The 17681-nt window shown below is 47.1% G+C and overlaps 3 protein-coding genes across 6 annotated transcripts in view; 2 read left to right on the forward strand and 1 right to left on the reverse strand.

The window, feature by feature from the left end:
- The window catches only part of EFTUD2 (elongation factor Tu GTP binding domain containing 2), a 40473-nt gene extending 29496 nt beyond the window's left edge, over positions 1-10977 (reverse strand). The window contains exons 1-4 of the mRNA XM_086687534.1: positions 10749-10977; positions 7124-7232; positions 985-1150; positions 240-318 (exon numbers count right to left, since the gene is read on the reverse strand). Coding sequence (XP_086543660.1) covers positions 240-318; positions 985-1150; positions 7124-7228 — 350 coding nt within the window. The 5' untranslated portion in view covers positions 7229-7232; positions 10749-10977. The remainder of the gene's footprint in view (positions 1-239; positions 319-984; positions 1151-7123; positions 7233-10748) is intronic.
- A 90-nt stretch (positions 10978-11067) lies between these two features.
- On the forward strand, positions 11068-14854 carry DNAAF19 (dynein axonemal assembly factor 19). 4 transcript variants are annotated; one of them, XM_086687537.1, is made up of 4 exons: positions 11068-11168; positions 12858-13009; positions 13406-13538; positions 14238-14854. In XM_086687537.1, exons 2-4 carry the CDS (start codon positions 12867-12869, stop codon positions 14697-14699), a joined length of 738 nt encoding a protein of 245 aa, XP_086543663.1. In that variant the 5' UTR covers positions 11068-11168; positions 12858-12866; the 3' UTR covers positions 14700-14854. The 4 variants fall into 4 exon arrangements, with proteins under 4 accessions (XP_086543663.1, XP_086543662.1, XP_086543664.1 ...); XM_086687536.1 differs by having other exon boundaries at positions 11074-11212; XM_086687538.1 differs by having other exon boundaries at positions 11074-11186.
- A 128-nt stretch (positions 14855-14982) lies between these two features.
- FAM187A (family with sequence similarity 187 member A) lies at positions 14983-17232 on the forward strand. The gene has a single exon (XM_025917671.2). The coding sequence runs from the start codon at positions 15703-15705 to the stop codon at positions 16942-16944; it is 1242 nt and encodes a 413-aa protein (XP_025773456.1). The 5' UTR covers positions 14983-15702; the 3' UTR covers positions 16945-17232.
- The last annotated feature ends 449 nt before the right edge of the window (positions 17233-17681 follow it).

The raw sequence follows: 17681 nt of genomic DNA on the forward strand, positions 1-17681 counted from the left end.
CAAACTAAGGGGTTGGAAGAGAAAAGGCTGAAGTCTGAATGAGAGCCAGGAGAAAAGTTAAGATGGACTCTACATAGTCCAGCAACCATGTACGCTCAAGGAAAATTCTGGCAAATTGTAGGGGAGGATTTTTGCTTTTATAATTCATTGGTTACTTCAACCACAAACCACCTTCTACCTCCACAGAAAAATGAACCCACACTATTTGTGCAGAGAGGCTGAGAAACCTTGTAACTTACTCCATTTCATACACCGTGACAGGTAAAGTCTGCTCCATCAGAGTGAACTTCTTGGTTTTCACCGGCTTAATTATAGGTTCTAGGCAGGAAAACAAAAGTTGTGATGTGCAGGTTGGCATAAAACATAAAAATACAGAGCCCCATTTCAGTAGACTGAGCTTTCAGAATGTATGATATGTGACATCAATTTATGTTATTCTCAAGGATCACTCATACGTTCAGACACGTTTGGGAATGCAGTTTGGCACAAGACAGAGAAGGCTCTCAAACTATGGACTGAGGGGTTTGGACTTCATTTTGTGGGAGGAAGGGAAAGGGACTGGATATAGACTGAGATCAGTGTCAGTTCAAAATCTATCCTTGCGTTTATGAAATCCAACCACTTCCCAGAAGATGAATGAAAATGATTAAAGAAGTGGAAGATCAGCACTGTGTGGACTGGGTAAAGGAGTTGGGATTCTTTGGATGGAAAAACAGCTCACGCCAGACGAAGAACTTAAAATACAGTCATAAGCACCGAAACCAAAATTCAATAAATAAAGAAGCGATTCCTATTTGCTTAGTAACAAGCTACAAGTTGTACTACATATTAAAACAGGGTTAGACAAATCTCAATTCGGAAGCAATACTGAGCATAGTGAAGAAAAACGAATGAGTTCATTCCCTGAACTTTCCACACAGACCACGGCTACAAACTGAAGCTTTCTTGATCTCACCTCTCACGACCCGGTGCCTGCTGACTTACCGGTGAGAGGCTGGGTGTCTTCCTCTTGCACGATGGTCTCCACCTCAGGACCATACACCTCCTCAGCTGTGGGGTAGTACTTCTTGTCCTCGTGCAGCACCACCTCCATTCCAGGGTGGTCCTCATCGTGATCTCCTACATCATCGTCATCATCGTCATCATCCATCTAAGAGCAAGAGAGGGGAGGAGGTCCTGAGAGGCACACACCTTCCCTTCTCAGTGACCGCCTACATTATGTGACTCAAGACCAATGACTTCACAGGCTTGACAGCTTCTTATTTTGAGTTCAGCGCCAGGGAGTCAGTGGGGCAGGCTCTACTCTTGCGTGATCCTTTACAAAGACAAGTCTGTACAGATGGCTCTCCTGCTTCAAGCTAGCCCCTTCCTACATGTGGATCACAAGTGGACGGAGACTGGAGAAAAGAAATCGCTTATCATAACACATCCTTTTAAGGGGAAAACGGAGACTGGAGAAAAGAAATCGCTTATCATAACACATCCTTTTAAGGGGAAAAATCACTTCCTTCAAGGGCAGAAGTCAGAAATAAGAGGTAGAAGCTGGGAACAAGTTCATACCTTTAAATTTTTTACTTAGATTCAGAGCTGTTCTTGAAAAATACCTTTCTGACAGATAATAACAGGTGTTGGTGAGGATGTGGAGAAACTGGAACCCTCAGACACTGCTGGTGGGAATGTAAAATGGTGCAGCCACTTTGGAAAAGTTTGGTAGTTCCTCAAAATGTTAACCACAGAGTTACCCTACGACCCAGTAATTCTGTTAATAGATGTATACCCAAGACAACGGAAAACCTAAGTTACACAAAAAGTTATACACACACGTTCATAGTAGCATTACTCAAATGGTCAAAAAGTGGAAACAACCCAAATGTCAATCAACTGATGACTGGATAAATAAAATGTGGTATATTTATACAATGGAATATCATTTGACCAAAAAAATGAAATATTTACACCTGCTACCACATGGACAAACCTTGAAAATATTATGCTAAGTGACAGAAGCCAGACACAAAAGGCCACACATATTGTAGGATTCCACTTATATGTAATGCCCAGAATAGGCAAATCTATAGAGACAGAAGGTAGATTAGTGGTTGCCTAGGGCTGGGAGAATTGCAGGGCAATGGTTAAGGGGTATGGGGCTTCTTTCTGGGATGATGAAAGTATTTTACAACTGTTTGTGACAAATAAAAAGTAAATAAATAAATAATATTTAAAACGGGGTGCCTGAGGGTGCCTGGGTGGCTCAGTCAGTTAAGCGTCTGACTTTAGCTCAGGTCATGATCCCAAAGTTCATGGTTCAAGCCCCACATCAGGCTCTGTGCTGACAGCTCAGTTTGGAACTGCTTTGGATTCTGTGTCTCCCTCTCTCTCTGCCTCTCCCCTGCTCATGCTCTGTCTCTCAAAAATGAATAAATGTTAAAAAATAAAACTAAAAATAAAATAAAATGGAGTGCCTGGGTGGATCAGTTGGTTGCACATCCAACTCTTGATTTTGGCCTAGGTCATGATCCTAGGACTGTGGGATTGAGCACCGTGTTGGGGGCTCTGTGCCGAGTGTGGAGCCTCATTAGGATTCTCTCTCTCTCTCTCTCTCTCTCTCTCTCTCCCCCCCACTTCCCCTCCTACCCCACCCCTTGCCTCTCCCCCTCTCCCCAACTTTTGTATGTGCTCTCTCTAAAATAAAACTTAACAGGGGCGCCTGGGTGGCTCAGTCGGTTGAGCGTCCGACTTCGGCTCAGGTCATGATCTCACGATCCGTGGGTTCGAGCCCCGCATCGGGCTCTGTGCTGACTGCTCAGAGCCCGGAGCCTGTTTCGGATTCTGTGTCTCCCTCTCTCTCTGACCCTCCCTCGTTCATGCTCTGTCTCTCTCTGTCTCAAAAATAAATAAACGTTAAAAAAATGTATTAAAAAAAAAACTTAATGAATAAATAAATAAATAAATTAATTAATTAAAATAGTTGTTTGTGATGATGGTTGCCAGTGAGAAGGAAAACTAGGGGGTTCCGGGGAAGCCAACAGAAGAGGGGATTTTAAGGAGGGAGTGATCAGCCGGGTCAGATGCTGCAGATAGGTCAAGTAAGATGAGGACTGGGTCTGGGGCAGAGGTCACTAGTGACTTTGACAAGAGCGGGCTCTGTGGAATGGGAGAAGCAGAGGATAGAAATGGGTTTGACATAAAAAGGGAGAAGAGGATTTGGAGACAGCAAGTATCACTAACTGTTTTGAGATATGCTGCAATGGGAAGCAGGGTGACAGGAAGGGGGATATTGGATCAGTTAAGAGGATTTTAAGATGAAATATCAGCATGTCTATATGCTGATGGGAATGATCTAGCGGAGGAAAAACTGGCACAGGAGGGGGAGAACTCACAGGTAGGTGAGAAGGGATGGGACCTAGTTTCTAGTAGATAGGAACGCAAACAAATCATCCATAAGAACAGGAGGGAAGGCATATGGCACAGAGGTAGGGAGGTGGGTGGATATACTGGTGGGAGCCTGTTTTCCTTCACACAAATTCCAGCACGTCAACTTCTTTCTTAAAAAGAACAAGAAACCCTCCAGTGGTATGCCGACTGGCTACCTCTATCACCTTTACGCTCTACTTCTATTAACGTGACCTGACATTACATTAGCTCTCTGGGTAGCTGTACATATTCTCCTGGTGGTGGCCCCACAATGGCTATTAAGCCAGTTCCCTCCGGCCCCATACTGCTGACTGCATTTTGAATCTAACTGTAGGATTTTATGTAATAATTTCCAACTACCTGTAATTAATTCTAGCTGGGTGTCCTGTTGGTAGCTCAAACTTGACAAATCTAAAATAAAACTACACACGCGCCTTTTTCTCATTTCTATTTAATAACCAGTGTTCTGCTAGTCATCTCACTGCTCCCATTTTCTTCCCCCCCCACCTCCACACCTGTGCACCCTTCCACCATGATGAGCTCCTGGCCTCCTGACCCTCCCTTCACTAAAGGAAGGGTCCCAGCATCGTGCTTTAATCACGTCACCCCCTTTCTTTTTTTTAATTTATTTTATTTTATTTTATTTTTATTTTTTGTCACCCCTTTCTCCCAGTTCTCCATTCAAGGCCTTCCAGAGTCTGGTCCCTCCTCCTCTGTGCTTCATCCCTGCAGCCGTCCTCCAAGGACTGCACTGTGGCAACTGGGAGGAGAAATCATTTCCTCCTAACATGCAACCTCTGGGCTCCTGCTCATTGCACTCCTTTCTAGAATGTTCTTCCTTCTTTCCTCCCTCCATTATCAAAATCTTATGCACCTCTTCACTGTTACATCAAAACAAAAACGTTTTTAAAGTCTGTGCATCCCGTGTGGACAGGGAGGCTACAAGAACTCTCGTTCTGCTGGAAGCAGTATTGACTAGCGCAGGCAAGGTGAGGAACAATCTGACTGCACTTCGTGAAAACCCCTGAACTAAACTAAACCCCTGAAATAAACACATTAAATATGTACCTGATCCTGGGATCTGCAACTCTGCTTTTGGGAATGTAACCCAAAGGCATTTTCACATGGTACAGAAAGGGACATATCTGAGAATATCCACTGCAGCTTTATTTTTGGGGAGGAAGAAAGCAATGCCCACCAGGGATTACTGAGCAGCAATCAGACCAGACGGACACACAGCACCAGAGGATGGATCCAAAAGCACATCACTCACCGCAGTGCCCGGTGGAAGAAGTGAGAAGCAGGAAGACACAGAAACCTGATGCCACTGCGGTACTTACGTTAACAATGCAACCACTCACATTTTATACATCATACAAACAGAGACACACGTGCACGTGCTATAATGATTACTATGGTAACAGGCACGAGAAAGAGATAAAAAGGAATTAATAAGTAAACTAAACAAGAGCAGGACCCTGCATGAGCAACAGTATCAAGGAGCATGAAACAGAGTAGGAGGAACTCAACACTAGGGACTGAGGGGAGAATGTTCACACATAGCCTAAGCAATCCCATTTTTTCTTTAAAGTATTTCTTTGTTAACAGCATTAGTAAAATATAATTGATATTCCCCAAAATTCACCCATTTTAAGTGCACAATTCAGTGGTTTTTTAATATATTCAGAGCTGTGCAACCACTACCACAAACGACGTTACGTTTTTGTTACCCCAAAAAGAAATCCTGTACCCTTCGGCCATCACTCCCCAATTCCATGGCCCGAATTGAAGGCAACCACTAATCACTCCACTTTCTATCCCTACAGATGCCTCCCCAGTCTTTGGCTCCACTATGAACATCACTTCCTCAGATACCTTTCTTGGTCATCCCAGCCAGAAATAATCCCTCCTTATAAACTATTACTACAGTACTAAGATAAAATTATTTAAATGGCACTTGTCCCTCCCTGCTTCATGCTATACATATTTTCATACTTCATCTCTCCTGGTGGGCAGTAGGTTCCTGGAGGGCAGAGATAGTGCCTTGGCTCTCTCTGTATCATGATCCCTTGCAAACAGTAAGTGATTATAAATAATGAATGAATTCCTTTATTTAGCTCAGTATTCAAGTTTGTTGAGATCACTCTGAATTAAGAGTCTGCTATCCAGTGTGTTAGCTTATGTCATGTGTGAATTCTCTATCTTCAACTAGGTCATTGATAAAATGGTTGAAAGGATGAGACCAACCATGGATGCCTGGGGCACGTCACCCCTGGTGGTGATCCATTAATCGATACTCTTTGGGTCCCACTGTTCTATCAGCTGTGACCTCTCCTAACTGTATTATAACCCAGCCCATATTCTTTCCATGAGGCCATCATGAGTTATAATGATTACCTTAGGAAGAGTGAAATAGAATAAGGACCAAAAAGACTTTCTATCTATTTGATCTGAATGAGAATGTATTCACCAATTGCTTGTAAGGTGAAAAATATCTCTTTAAAATATTCTTTTTTTTTTTTTTTTTAATTTTTTTTTTTCAACGTTTATTTATTTTTGGGACAGAGAGAGACAGAGCATGAACGGGCGAGGGGCAGAGAGAGAGGGAGACACAGAATCGGAAACAGGCTCCAGGCTCTGAGCCATCAGCCCAGAGCCCGACGCGGGGCTCGAACTCACGGACCGCGAGATCGTGACCTGGCTGAAGTCGGACGCTTAACCGACTGCGCCACCCAGGCGCCCCTCTCTTTAAAATATTCTTAAAAATTGTTTTTAATGTTTATTTTTGAGAGACAGAGAGTGAGAGGGGGAGGGGCAGAGAGAGGGAGACAGAATCCGAAGCAGGCTCCAGGCTCTGAGCTGTCAGCACAGAGCCCGATGCAGGACTCAAACTCATGGACCGTGAGATCATGACCTAAGCCAAAGTCAGACACCCAACCAACTGAGCTACCCAGGCACCCTTCTCTTTAAGATATTTTTAAAAAGAAAAACTTGGATCGAGCACATGGGTGACTCAGTCGGTTGAGCATCCGGCTCTTGATTTTGGCTCAGGTCATGGCCCCAGTCTTGTGGGATTGAGCCCCTTGTTGGGCGTGGAGCCTGCTCGGGATTCTCTCTCTCTTCCATTCCTCCCTCTCACAATAAATAAACATTAAAAAAAAAAAAAGAAAAAAAGGAAACAACTGGCTTATAAAAAAAATTAAAACCTGGGGCACCTAGGTGGCTCAGTCACTTAATCGTCTGACTTCAGCTCAGGTCATGATCTCACAGTCTGTGGGTTTGAGCCCCATGTTGGGGTCTGTGCTGTCTCTCTCTCAGAATGAATATATAAACATAAAATAATTATTAAAAAAAAAGGTGCAATGTGACAGATGTACACAGGATATTATGGGAGCACAGATGATCCAGTACTTTTTTTTCTTTTTCTTTTTATTTAAAAAAAAAATTTTTTTTTAACGTTTATTTATTTTTGAGACAGAGAGAGACAGAGCATGAACAGGGGAGGGTCAGAGAGAGAGGGAGACACAGAATCTGAAACAGGCTCCAGGCTCCAAGCTGTCAGCACAGAGCCCGACACGGGGCTCGAACTCACAGAGCGCAAGATCATGACCTGAGCTGAAGTCGGACGCTCAACCGACTGAGCCACCCAGGCGCCCCTTTTTTTTTCTTTTTTAAGAGAAAGATGAAAATTGCAATAAATTTGTTTTACCTCATCAAGATCTTTGGTCTCTCTGCCCAGTTCATCATCATCTTCATCAGAATCAAGCTCTGGTCCAATATAATTTCCAAACTCGTCATATAAGTCGGTATCCATGATGCTAAAATTCAAGGAAAAGAGGAGTTAGATTCTGGCAAGGTAGCCAAAGTCTCCACAACACAGCCCCGTATTTCTAACCTTACAGTTGACTGTATCCGTCCACACATCTCCTCTCCAGTTACAGCCACCCACTGACTGCTCCTCCCAAAGCCCTGTACTTTCCCCTCCTCGCTGTTCTACTTGTTGTCCCTGTTTCCCTTCTCTTCTCCTATTCTTGTAATACTAAAAAGATTTTAACTTTAAAATAATTTAATACCAGAGAGTTGCAAAGTAGCACAAATAATTTTTTTTCCTAAATTACTTGAGAATAAGTTGCTGACAGTGCCTCATCACCCCCTAATACTTGAGAGTAGGAGTTTAGCAAACTATGCCCTGTGGCCAATCTCGACTACTGCTGGTTTTCATACAGCCCCCAAGCTAAAAATGCCTTTTATTTTTAAAGTTGAAAAAAAAAATCAAAAGAATATTTCATGATATGTGCAAATTAATTGCATAAAATTCAAATTTCAGTGTCTATAAAAACAGCTTTATTGGAACACAGCCATGCTCATTCATTTATAATGTCTGTGATTGCTTTTACACTGTTAACAGCAAAGTTGAGTAGCTGCAACTGAGACCATATGGCTCAACCAGCCTAAAATGTTTACTATCTGACCCTTGGTAGAAAAAGTTTTCCAACCTCTGCTTCAGTGTGTGTGATTCCTACAAACAAGGACATTTTCCTACATAACCAAAACACAACGATCAAAATCAGAAAATGAATAGTGACACATTACTACCACCTAATCCACAGACCTCTATTCAACATTCACAAATTGATTTTTTTTTTAAGTTTGTTTGTTTATTTATTTATTTAGAGCAAGCATGAGCGGGGGGGCGGGGCAGAAAGAGGGGGAGAGAGAGAATCCCAAGCAGGCTCTGCATTGTCAGTGTGGAGCCGATGCAGGGCTCAAACCCACAAACCAAGAGATCATGACCTGAGCCCAAACCAAGAGGAGGATGCTTAACTGACTGAGCCACCCAGACACCCCCACAAACTGTTCTAATAATGTCCTGCACAGCAAAAAAAGCCAACCTAGGATCCCATGTTTGCATTCAACAACAGCTCCCCAGTCTCCCCTTGACTTTTATGACACCACACTTTTGAAGGTTACAGGCTATTGATTTTTGTAAAATGTCCCTTAATTTGGGCTTGCCTGAATTTCCTTATGATTAGATTCAGGTTTTGTTTTTTTGGCAGAATATCTCAGAAGTAATGCAGTGTTCCTTTCAGTGCATCTCTTATCAGGTGGTTCATGATTTTAATTTGTCTCATTAGTGGTGATGTTAATTTAATCACTCAATTATGGTGATATTTCCCAGACTTTTCCAACGTCAAGTTACTAGTTTTACCATTGTAATTAATAAGTATTTTCTGGGTTTTCTCTACTTCAATTATGGAAATTCTATTTAAAGTAATAATTCAAATGCCACCTCCTTCCAGCTTTTCTAGATCCTCAATTTCTCACTACCCTATACTGCTATAGCCTTTTGTACCTTAATCAGCATTTAATTCTGCCATGAATGAGTTTACTACTAATTAACCTCTCCAACCACCCTACAGTTTATAAGTGATAACAGACCAGAGGTGGGGTAAGGGTTAAAAGAATTCAAAGACCTAGATTTGAATCCTAACTTTGTCACTTAATAACTATGTACTTCAAGTAAGTTACTGCACTCCTCCAAATCTATTTCCTCAACTGGAAAATGGAGTGAGTAATCTCCACTGCATAAAAAGGTATGAGACTTAGGGGCGCCTGGGTGGCTCAGTTGGTAGAGCATCCTCTTGATTGTCTGTCAATCAAGAGTTGAGTGTCCAATTCTTGATTTTGGCTCAGGTCATGATCCCAGGGTTGTGGGATCAAGCCCTGTGTTTGGCTTCATGCTGAGCGTGGAGCCTCCTTGGGATTCATTCTCTCTCTCTCTCTCTCCCCCCCCCCCCGCCCCCACCCAAGGCTCAATAAATGTTAACAAGCATTATATTTTAGCCATTCTTTTTTTTTTTTTTTAATGTTTATTTTTGAGAGAGAGAGAGAGAGAGAGAGTGCACAGGCACAAGCGTGTGATCAGGGAAGGGGCAGAGAGAGAGGGAGACAGAGAATCTGAAGCAGGCTCCAGGTTCTGAGCTGTCAGCACAGAGCCCCCTGCAGGGCTCGAAACCACAAACCACAGATCATGATCTGAGCTGAAGTCGGATGTTTAAACGACAACCACGCAGGTGCCCCTGGCCATTCTTGAATACAGAGACCTGTATTCCTTGTCCCTAGCTGCCAATGCCTAAGATAGTACCTTGCATAAGTAGAAGTGGATAAATGTTTCAAATATTTAATTCTGAGATAGTGATATTTATCTCAAGTAAAGGACTAGCTCTAAAACTTGTAACTAAATGTAAGTATAGTAACTTTCATGTGTATAGAGATTCTTTTTACTTCCAAAGAGCTATCACATCTGTGCTCATTTCATTCTCCCAAGATCCATGAAATCGCACACATTTTTAGAAAAGGCTGCTAATGGAACAAACCAAGCTAATGTCTACTCCAGAGTCATTGCACTTATTCTCTTCTCAAATGCACTTCCCTTGGATATTATACCGTGTTCCTTCATTTTACTCAGGTCCCTTCCAAAATGGCACTCTCTGACAATGTCACTCTAAAATAAAAATAGTCCTCCCAGGGGCGCCTGGGTGGCTCAGTAGGTTAAGTGTCCGCTCCTGATTTTCGGTTCAGGTCAGGATCTCACGATTTATGAGATCAAGCCCCTCATCCGGCTCTGTGCTGGCAGCGTGGAGCCTGCTTGGGCTCTCTCTCCCTCTCTCTGCCCCTCCCCCACTCTTTCTCTCAAAATAAACATTACAACAAATATAGTCCCTCTACACACATTCTCCAACCCCCGACTTTCACTGTTTTATTACTATTAGCACTAGTCCCTCCTTCACATGTATCTGTTCACGTCATTTTCACTATCATCTCCTCAACTATGATTTAAGCAAAGTCGTTTGTTTGTTTTTTCACTTAGAACTGTGTTGGCACAAAACAAGACCTCGGTAAGTATCTGTTGAATGAATGAATGCCTCTTACAAGGTACAGAGAAGATAGCTGACTTGCCCACAGTTGCACAAAACTAGTGACCAAACTTCACTGCAGCTTCCCGCTACAGAATAAGGACGGAGGGAGCTTGGTAGAGAAGAAGTGAAGAAGTCAGAAATGGAAGAGGGATGAGATGGGACTGGACAGTAAGACAACGACCTCGGCCCAGGAAAGGAATTTTATGCACGGTCGACATTGAGGGAAGCCCGGAATCGAGGTGCGGGCTGTGTGGGGGGGGGCGTCTCTTTCCCTTTCTTGCTCCACGCTTGTTTACCCATCCGTAAAGCGAAAGGGGCAGAAAGCTTACAACGTCCCTTCCAGATCTGACATTGTTTAATTTCTCATCCCAGCCGGAGCAACTTGCCCCTGACGCTGACGCCGCGCCAGCTCACCTGCCGCTCTCCCAGCCAAATGCTCCTAGTCCGCTGCCGGAGACCGCGCTTCCGCCCCACGCCGCCGCACCGCTGCGCCCGCCGTTCGGAAGGACCCCGCAGACGCGTTTCTGCTCCGGGGACAGTCCTTTGCCTGAGGGCCGGCTGGGAGGAATGCCAGCCGCGGACCCAGGAACCGAGGAGGTGGCGTCGTGGGTCCCCAAACCAAGATGTGGGCTGCTTCAAAGAGACTGAGGCCTGAGGAGGCACGAATCTGATCAGGCGCCTTGAAGACACCCTGAAAGGGGGGGCCTTCGGGACGATCACGTGGCCAGGCTGTTGGCGCAGTTGCTGAGCAACTACAGCTGCTGGGCGTGGTCCACGTTGAGCTGAGCTGTTCTGGCGTATCTGGGGATTCCCAAAGAAAGCGAGGAAACCAAGGCCTGAGCTTCTGGGGTGGTGGGCAGGGGCGGGGGAGCGGAAGGGTTAGTTTGTTCTCTTTCTTTTCTTTTCTTTTTTTTTTTAATTTCTTTTTTTTAACGTTTATTTATTTTTGAGACAGAGAGAGGCAGAGCATGAACGGGGGAGGGTCAGAGAGAGAGGGAGACACAGAATCGGAAGCAGGCTCCAGGCTCTGGGCCATCATCAGCCCAGAGCCCGACGCGGGGCTGGAACTCACGGACCGTGAGATCGTGACCTGAGCTGAAGTCGGACCCTTAACCGACTGAGCCACCCAGGCGCCCCAAGTTTGTTCTCTTTCAATGATTGGGGAGGGCTCAGAACTGGACAGGCGCCAGGACACCTGAGTTCAGTTCCTCGCCTGCCCAGACCCCTTCTAGGTGTTCAGCTTACCCACGCTGGGGTGGAGCGGAAGGGCTAAGGGGTTGGTCCAGACCTCCTGCTTCCCTGCCCTAGGGCTGTTGGTGATGGCTCCGCCACAAAGTCTGGCACAATGCGGCAAAAGCTTGAGGTTCAGAGAGGTCTCAGCAAGTAAATGCCAGAGCCCAGACTAGAACCCATGTAGAGGATTTTTCTGTAGAACGGATCAATCAGCCTCACATAAACAGAGGTTGCAGAAGTACAGTGGCAGAACTGAAGAGGTTGCTCAAGTATCTAGGGACCTGTGCTCCAGCCCTGTTCTGTACGGAGGGATTTGGGAACTGGGATCATAGAGCCCCTTCCTCTGCCACTTCTGCTTCATTTCCTGCTCAGTCATTCCATCTGGTTTGGGTGGAAAGTATCATTCCCCATTAAAAACATTTAATGAGGGGTGAAATTTTATCCCTGGGCTCAAGAGTATAGTTAACGGTAGTTCTGCTTCTGTGGGAGGTCCTCTGTCATAGCACCTCACTATAGAGTGAGCCCATATGGAATGGTGAAGGGACTGAATCCTGAGACCCAAATGTCTCTTCAGTAGAAGCACCAAAATTAAAATATTTTTAGAGGCAGAGAACAAAATTAAGACAAGGCTCCAGGGGCGCCTGGGTGGCTCAGTGGGTTAAGCGTCTGACTTTGGCTCAGGTCATGATCCCGTGGTTTGTGAGTTCAAGCCCCATGTCCGGCTATGTGCTGACAGCTTGGAGCCTGGAGTCTGCTTCAGATTCTATATCTCCCTTTCTCTCTGCCCCTCCCCCTTCACACTCTGTCTCTCTCTTCTCAAAAATAAATAAACATTAAGAAAAAAAATTTTTTAAAGACAGGGCTCTAAACTGAAAGTCAGTACTCTGTACTTTCCGTGACAAGTCTTAAGCAAGTTCTCACTGCAACTCCGCTCCCCCTGTAGAGAATTAGATTTTTGAGAGAGAGAGAGAGAGAGAGAGAGAGAGCATGCGTGAGGGGGAGAGGGGCAGAGAGAGAGAGAGAATCCCAAGCAGGCTCCACGCTCAGCAAAGAGCCCGACTCAGGGATCAAACGCACGACTGCAGGATCATGACTTGAGCTGAAATCGAGTCAGACACTCAACTGACTGAGCCACTCAGGGGCCCTGAGTGTTTTTGTAACACCATCCAACAAGATAAGTGGAAAGATATCCAAAGTATTTTGGGATTTTTGTAGGCTGGCAAAGAATGCAGACACATCCTCCTCCCTGATATTGACCCTCCATGATGTCCATTTCCTCTGCCTTCCTAGAAACAGATCATGGAAAGAAACAACATCATTGATTTCAAGGCTTTGGAGAAAGAGCTGCAGGCTGCACTCGCTGCTGATGAGAAATACAAACGGGAGAATGCTGCCAAGTTACGGGCAGTGGAACAGAAGGTGGCTTCCTATGAGGAGTTCAGGTTCACTTAATGCTGTTTTTCTCAGCTCCTGTTACTATGTGGACGAGTGTGGATAAGAGCATGTGTTTTGAAGTCAGACAATTCTGGGCTCAGTCCTGGCCCTACCTTCTGCTACGTATCTGATCTTGTGCAAGTTATTTAACCTCTCTGAGCTTCTATCCCTCATCTGTAAGAGAGAGTAACTATAGTTACAATTAAATAAATAATTACATGTAAGATTTTGAGCACAGTGCCTGGCACATGAGAGGTGCTCAAAAGCTGTCAGCTATTGTTGCTGCTATTATTATTGTCATATTGGCTTGTTGATAGGTTTAGTCTCTATTATGCAAAGTCTAGCCACTTCACATCCACAGATAGCATTAAGTCCGTCCTCCAGTCGCTGGCTTTTGCCCACAGGGGTATTGTCCTTGCATCACATCTGAAGCCACTGGAGCGGAAAGACAAGATAGGAGGAAAGAGGACTGTGCCCTGGAACTGTCACACTACTCAGAGAGGGACCTCCCAGGAGGAGGCCACTGAAATCTCCCAGGTGGGTGAGGCCCAGCCTCTTCAGCCCAGTAGGATTCTGTGCCCAAACCTCTAATCCTGTCTCCTTACCACCCATACTTCTTCCTTATTTCTCATGTTAAACCAACAGAGGCAGATTTCTGCCTCCAATCCCAGAAAGAAAAGCAACAAGCAGATGGTGAGGGTGAGTTAATCTGGGTGGAACAAGTCGGAAAGGTGGGCCAGGCAGGTCTCCTCCACGACTAGTCCTTTGACTTGCACTCCCAGATGAGACTGGAGTTGTTCTGCTCCCAGGTTATACGGTAGGTAGTATAATGATCCTGTGTCACTGTTGGGAGACAGGCCCAGCCTGTCAGATTCTTAACAGTCACCTTGAATTCTTTTCTCTCTTTCTGAGGTTTCCATCATCCCTCTGCCCTGCTCAGAGTAAAGCCTGACTTACTCTCATAGAGCAGGGCTATGTCCGCATTCATCAATGGGAACATCCCGGTACAACTGAGATTCTCAAATCATGGCCGGGTTCCTTGGGACCCTCCCTCCCTGTCCCATTCCCAGTTCCCTCATCTGAAAACCAAGGCTACAGGGACCATAGCCTACCCAGTGCTCAGAGAGCAACACTAGAGCTAAGATGAAAATCCACAGTCTTCCCTCACTGTCACTGTCTCAGTGTCGCAGAGCAGCTGGGAGAACTCTGGACTTCCTTTGCTTCCTTGTGATCCAGGAGAAAACACTTCTCCAGCCCGAGACCTCCGCAGAGTTCTACCGTGCTTGGCGGCGACACCTGCGGAGTGGGCCAGAGCGCTACCAGGCCCTGCTGCAGCTCGGAGGTCCAAAGCTGGGTCACCTCTTCCAGATGGACGTGGGATTCGGACTTCTAGGGGAGCTGCTGGTGGCACTGGCCGAACACGTGAGGCCAACCGACCGGTTGGTGGTGCTAGGGATCCTGCGCAGCCTGGCCAGCACCGGGCGCTTCACCCTGAACCTGAGCCTGCTGAGCCAGGTGGAGAGAGAGGCCTGCAGAGGCCTGTTTCAGAAGCTGCAGGCCATGAGTACTCTCAGACCCACAGAGGAGGAGGAGGGGCTCGGCCAGGAGGAGGAGCGGGGTCTGGAGGAGCAGCCTGGTGAGATCCAGGAGGAGGAAAGGCTTTTGCAAGAGTTGCTGGGGGTGTACCAGGTGGATTGACCGGACCAGTTGCCTCCAGAGCCCCCCAGTGGTCACTGGAGGCTTTTTCTGCTTGTTGTCCTGGGGGCTCTGCAGGACTGTAATGAGAAGCCCACACCTGATTTCCTTCTCAGCTTGGAATTTTCAGAGCAAATAAAAGAATCGAATCTTCCTGACTTTTCCAGCCCCTTGGTGGCTCAGTATTCTGAACTATGTAGATCAGCAGGATGGTCAAGGGCCTAAGAACTTGAAAGAGTTTTGCTTCCCACCCTTCCTCTGCCAAACCCCTAGCCCATGGCCATGAGAGATGAGTGTGGGCCCAACCAGATGCTGGCTATACCAGTTAAAGCCTCCACTCAAAAAAAAAAAAAAAAAAAAAAAAAAAGGAAAAACCAAAATCATTAATCTTCTGTGGTAAACAAACACTGATCTCCATAGCTCTTAACAAGGATACCCCAACAAATGATTGGACATTTAATCGACAAATAATCAAAGGCTACCTCCTTTGAAGTAAGGTATTTTCCTCAGGGACTGAATTCCTGTACAGGTTGGGCCTGGGAAAGCCCCAAGCAATCAGGTTAGGTCTGGCCAGCCTCCTAAGCTGCACATCTGGCCAGATGTGCAGGCGGGTGAGTTTTCCTCAACTCCTGGATTAACCAAAGAGAAAACCTTTCCATCAAGCACCCAGGCAGGGCCTAGAGCAGGAAGGCAGAGATTTTCCTGTTCTAGCACTTCTCATTCCGGTTTCCCCTGACCCATTCTTGAGTGAGTGCCAGCGTTCTAGAATGGGGAGAGGACCAGGTTCTAGAATGGTTTTCCCTCACGATCCTATCTGGAACAGGAGAAGGGCATCCTGTACATCAGCTAGGAATAAATTGCCTGGCCTTTGGCCACTTTCTCTGCAGACTCTTGCTTCTCTTCCTGGCTGCCCAATCCTTTCTCACCCTGATAGTGATTTCTAGAAGCCCAGACCTTTAGTGCCTTGGTTTTGCCCTGCCCCCTCTGACCATTGCCTCCTGCAGGCATGAACCTGGCCCACACCACGGTGCTCCTGTGGGTGTGGGGGAGTCTCCAGGCCTTTGAAATCATGGAGAAAGAGGACATCTTTCAGAGGACCCCCTGCCCCGCTTTTCTGATATTTGACAACGCAGCCTACCTGGCAGACATGAGCTTTGAGCTTCCCTGCCGCTGCAAGCCTGAGGAGGTGTCTGCTGTAGTCTGGTACTATCAAAAACACCTAGGGAGCAGCCACACCAAAGTGCTGACAGACTTCGACGGGCGGGTGCTGACAGAGGAAACCCAGGCGCGCGTGGGCAGTGACATGCTGGTCCGCTTCAGCATCCGCATGTTCAGCCTGTTGGTTTTCCGGGCCCAACCCGAGGACTCGGGCTTGTATTTTTGTGGCACCCGCAAGGGGGACTACTTCTATGCCTATGATGTGGACATCCAGAGCGGTGAGGGAATGGTGGCCACCTTCAAGGACCTGGGCCAGGAACCCTTTGCAGACGAGCACCGTGGGAGCCTCCACATCTTCACCGCCTTCTGGGAGTGGACCCCCTGCGACCGCTGTGGGGTCCGTGGGGAGCAGTGGCGCATTGGCCTCTGCTACTTGAGGAGCCCAGATCTCTCCCCACGCTACCAGAAGACGCTGCCCGATGTGGTGTCCTGTGGTTCGCAGGCCGTGCCCTGGAAGCTTCGGGCCACGGCCAGGGAGCATACGCCCGAGCTACTGGTTCAGAGCTGCGTGGTGCCCTGTGAGAAGAAGACGACCCAGCAGGGCGTGATGGCCATCTTCAGTTACGTGTCCAAAGTGGGCAGCCGGCCCTGGGTGCCTCAGGTGCCCATTCAGTTCCACCAGCAGAGGCTGGGCCACGGACTCATCATCTCCTGTCCCGGGGCCCGGCCGGAGCACGCCGTGGCCTGGGACAAGGACCGCCAGTACCTCTACCGAACGCAGTACCTGAAGGGCGTCAACAGGTCCATGAGGGTGTTCATCGACCACGGCAACCATCTCCACATCCGCTTCACCCAGCTAAGTGACCGGGGCATCTACTATTGCTGGCGGCAGGGGGTGCAGGTCGCTGGGTTCCGACTGGGTGTCACGTCTCAAGGCCGCTACCGGCCCTCATTCTCGGACCCTGAGACTCGCTCCGCCGTGGAACTGACCCTGATAGGCTACCTGTTCATCACGGCAGTCTTTGTCGCCATTCACCTCTGTCGTTGCTGCTGTTACTTATTTCGCTGTTGTCCCAACTTCTCCCCCTAGGCCCCCCTCTTCCCCAGCTCTGAAGACCAGTTGTACTCAGATGTGTCTGTTAAATGATACCGGATGCCTCTGGGTGGGCATCCTGGGCTGGGACGTGTGGCAAGGGGTGGGGGTGTGGATAAATCTGTTAGTTACAACCTGCTCCTTGGCAAGTGGGGAAGCCTGAGGCAGGTAGGAGACAGGGGACTGAGGCCGGTACAGAAGTGGCCAGAGTGCACGTCTTCTGACATCATGCTCAGAGAAGGAAGAAGTGAACGTAATATTTATCAAACAGCCTTTTTGATGTTGGCATCGTGTTTGAGGTGCTTTATTTTCTTGCCTTCGAGGATTGCCCAGTGGGTACTGGTTGAATTGGGGGCAGCAGGGAGAGGAAAAGGGAGCCTAGTACCTGTCCTCTTTCCCTTCCTCCTCAACCTTGACCCCAGACTGGCAGGTAGAAATGTCAGGTTTAGGAATAAAGGTAAAAACTAGAATGGGGAAAAATGCAGGAGGAAAGTGGAGGTCAAAGTTAGGGCTTTCCCAGGACTGGGGACTGGGTGAGAAGAGGGGTAGAGGGATGGAGGGGGGAGGGGGGAAGGGCACCAGGGCTGCCATGTGGAGCAGGATTGGAGGTGGGATTTGTCCTGTGGCTGCTGCCACAAATGGGGTTTGGGGTCTCAAGATGATCAGTAATAAGAAGCAAGTTGAATCTTGTCCAAGGCTACTTCCTGCCCCCTCCCCCAGCCCCAGCCTCTCCT

Source organism: Puma concolor, chromosome E1 (assembly GCF_028749965.1).
Source record: "Puma concolor isolate L17-30 chromosome E1, mPumCon1.1.hap2, whole genome shotgun sequence".
Classification (NCBI taxonomy): Eukaryota; Metazoa; Chordata; class Mammalia; order Carnivora; family Felidae; genus Puma; species Puma concolor.

Bases quoted from the DNA above. Each gene is read 5' to 3' on its own strand.
- DNAAF19 (XM_086687537.1), top strand. From the start codon at position 12,867: ATGGAAAGAAACAACATCATTGATTTCAAGGCTTTGGAGAAAGAGCTG. The intron at 13,010-13,405 runs GTTCACTTAATG...TTTTGCCCACAG, and splicing joins GCTTCCTATGAGGAGTTCAG to GGGTATTGTCCTTGCATCAC. The intron at 13,539-14,237 runs GTGGGTGAGGCC...CTTGTGATCCAG, and splicing joins AGGCCACTGAAATCTCCCAG to GAGAAAACACTTCTCCAGCC.
- FAM187A (XM_025917671.2), top strand. From the start codon at position 15,703: ATGAACCTGGCCCACACCACGGTGCTCCTGTGGGTGTGGGGGAGTCTC.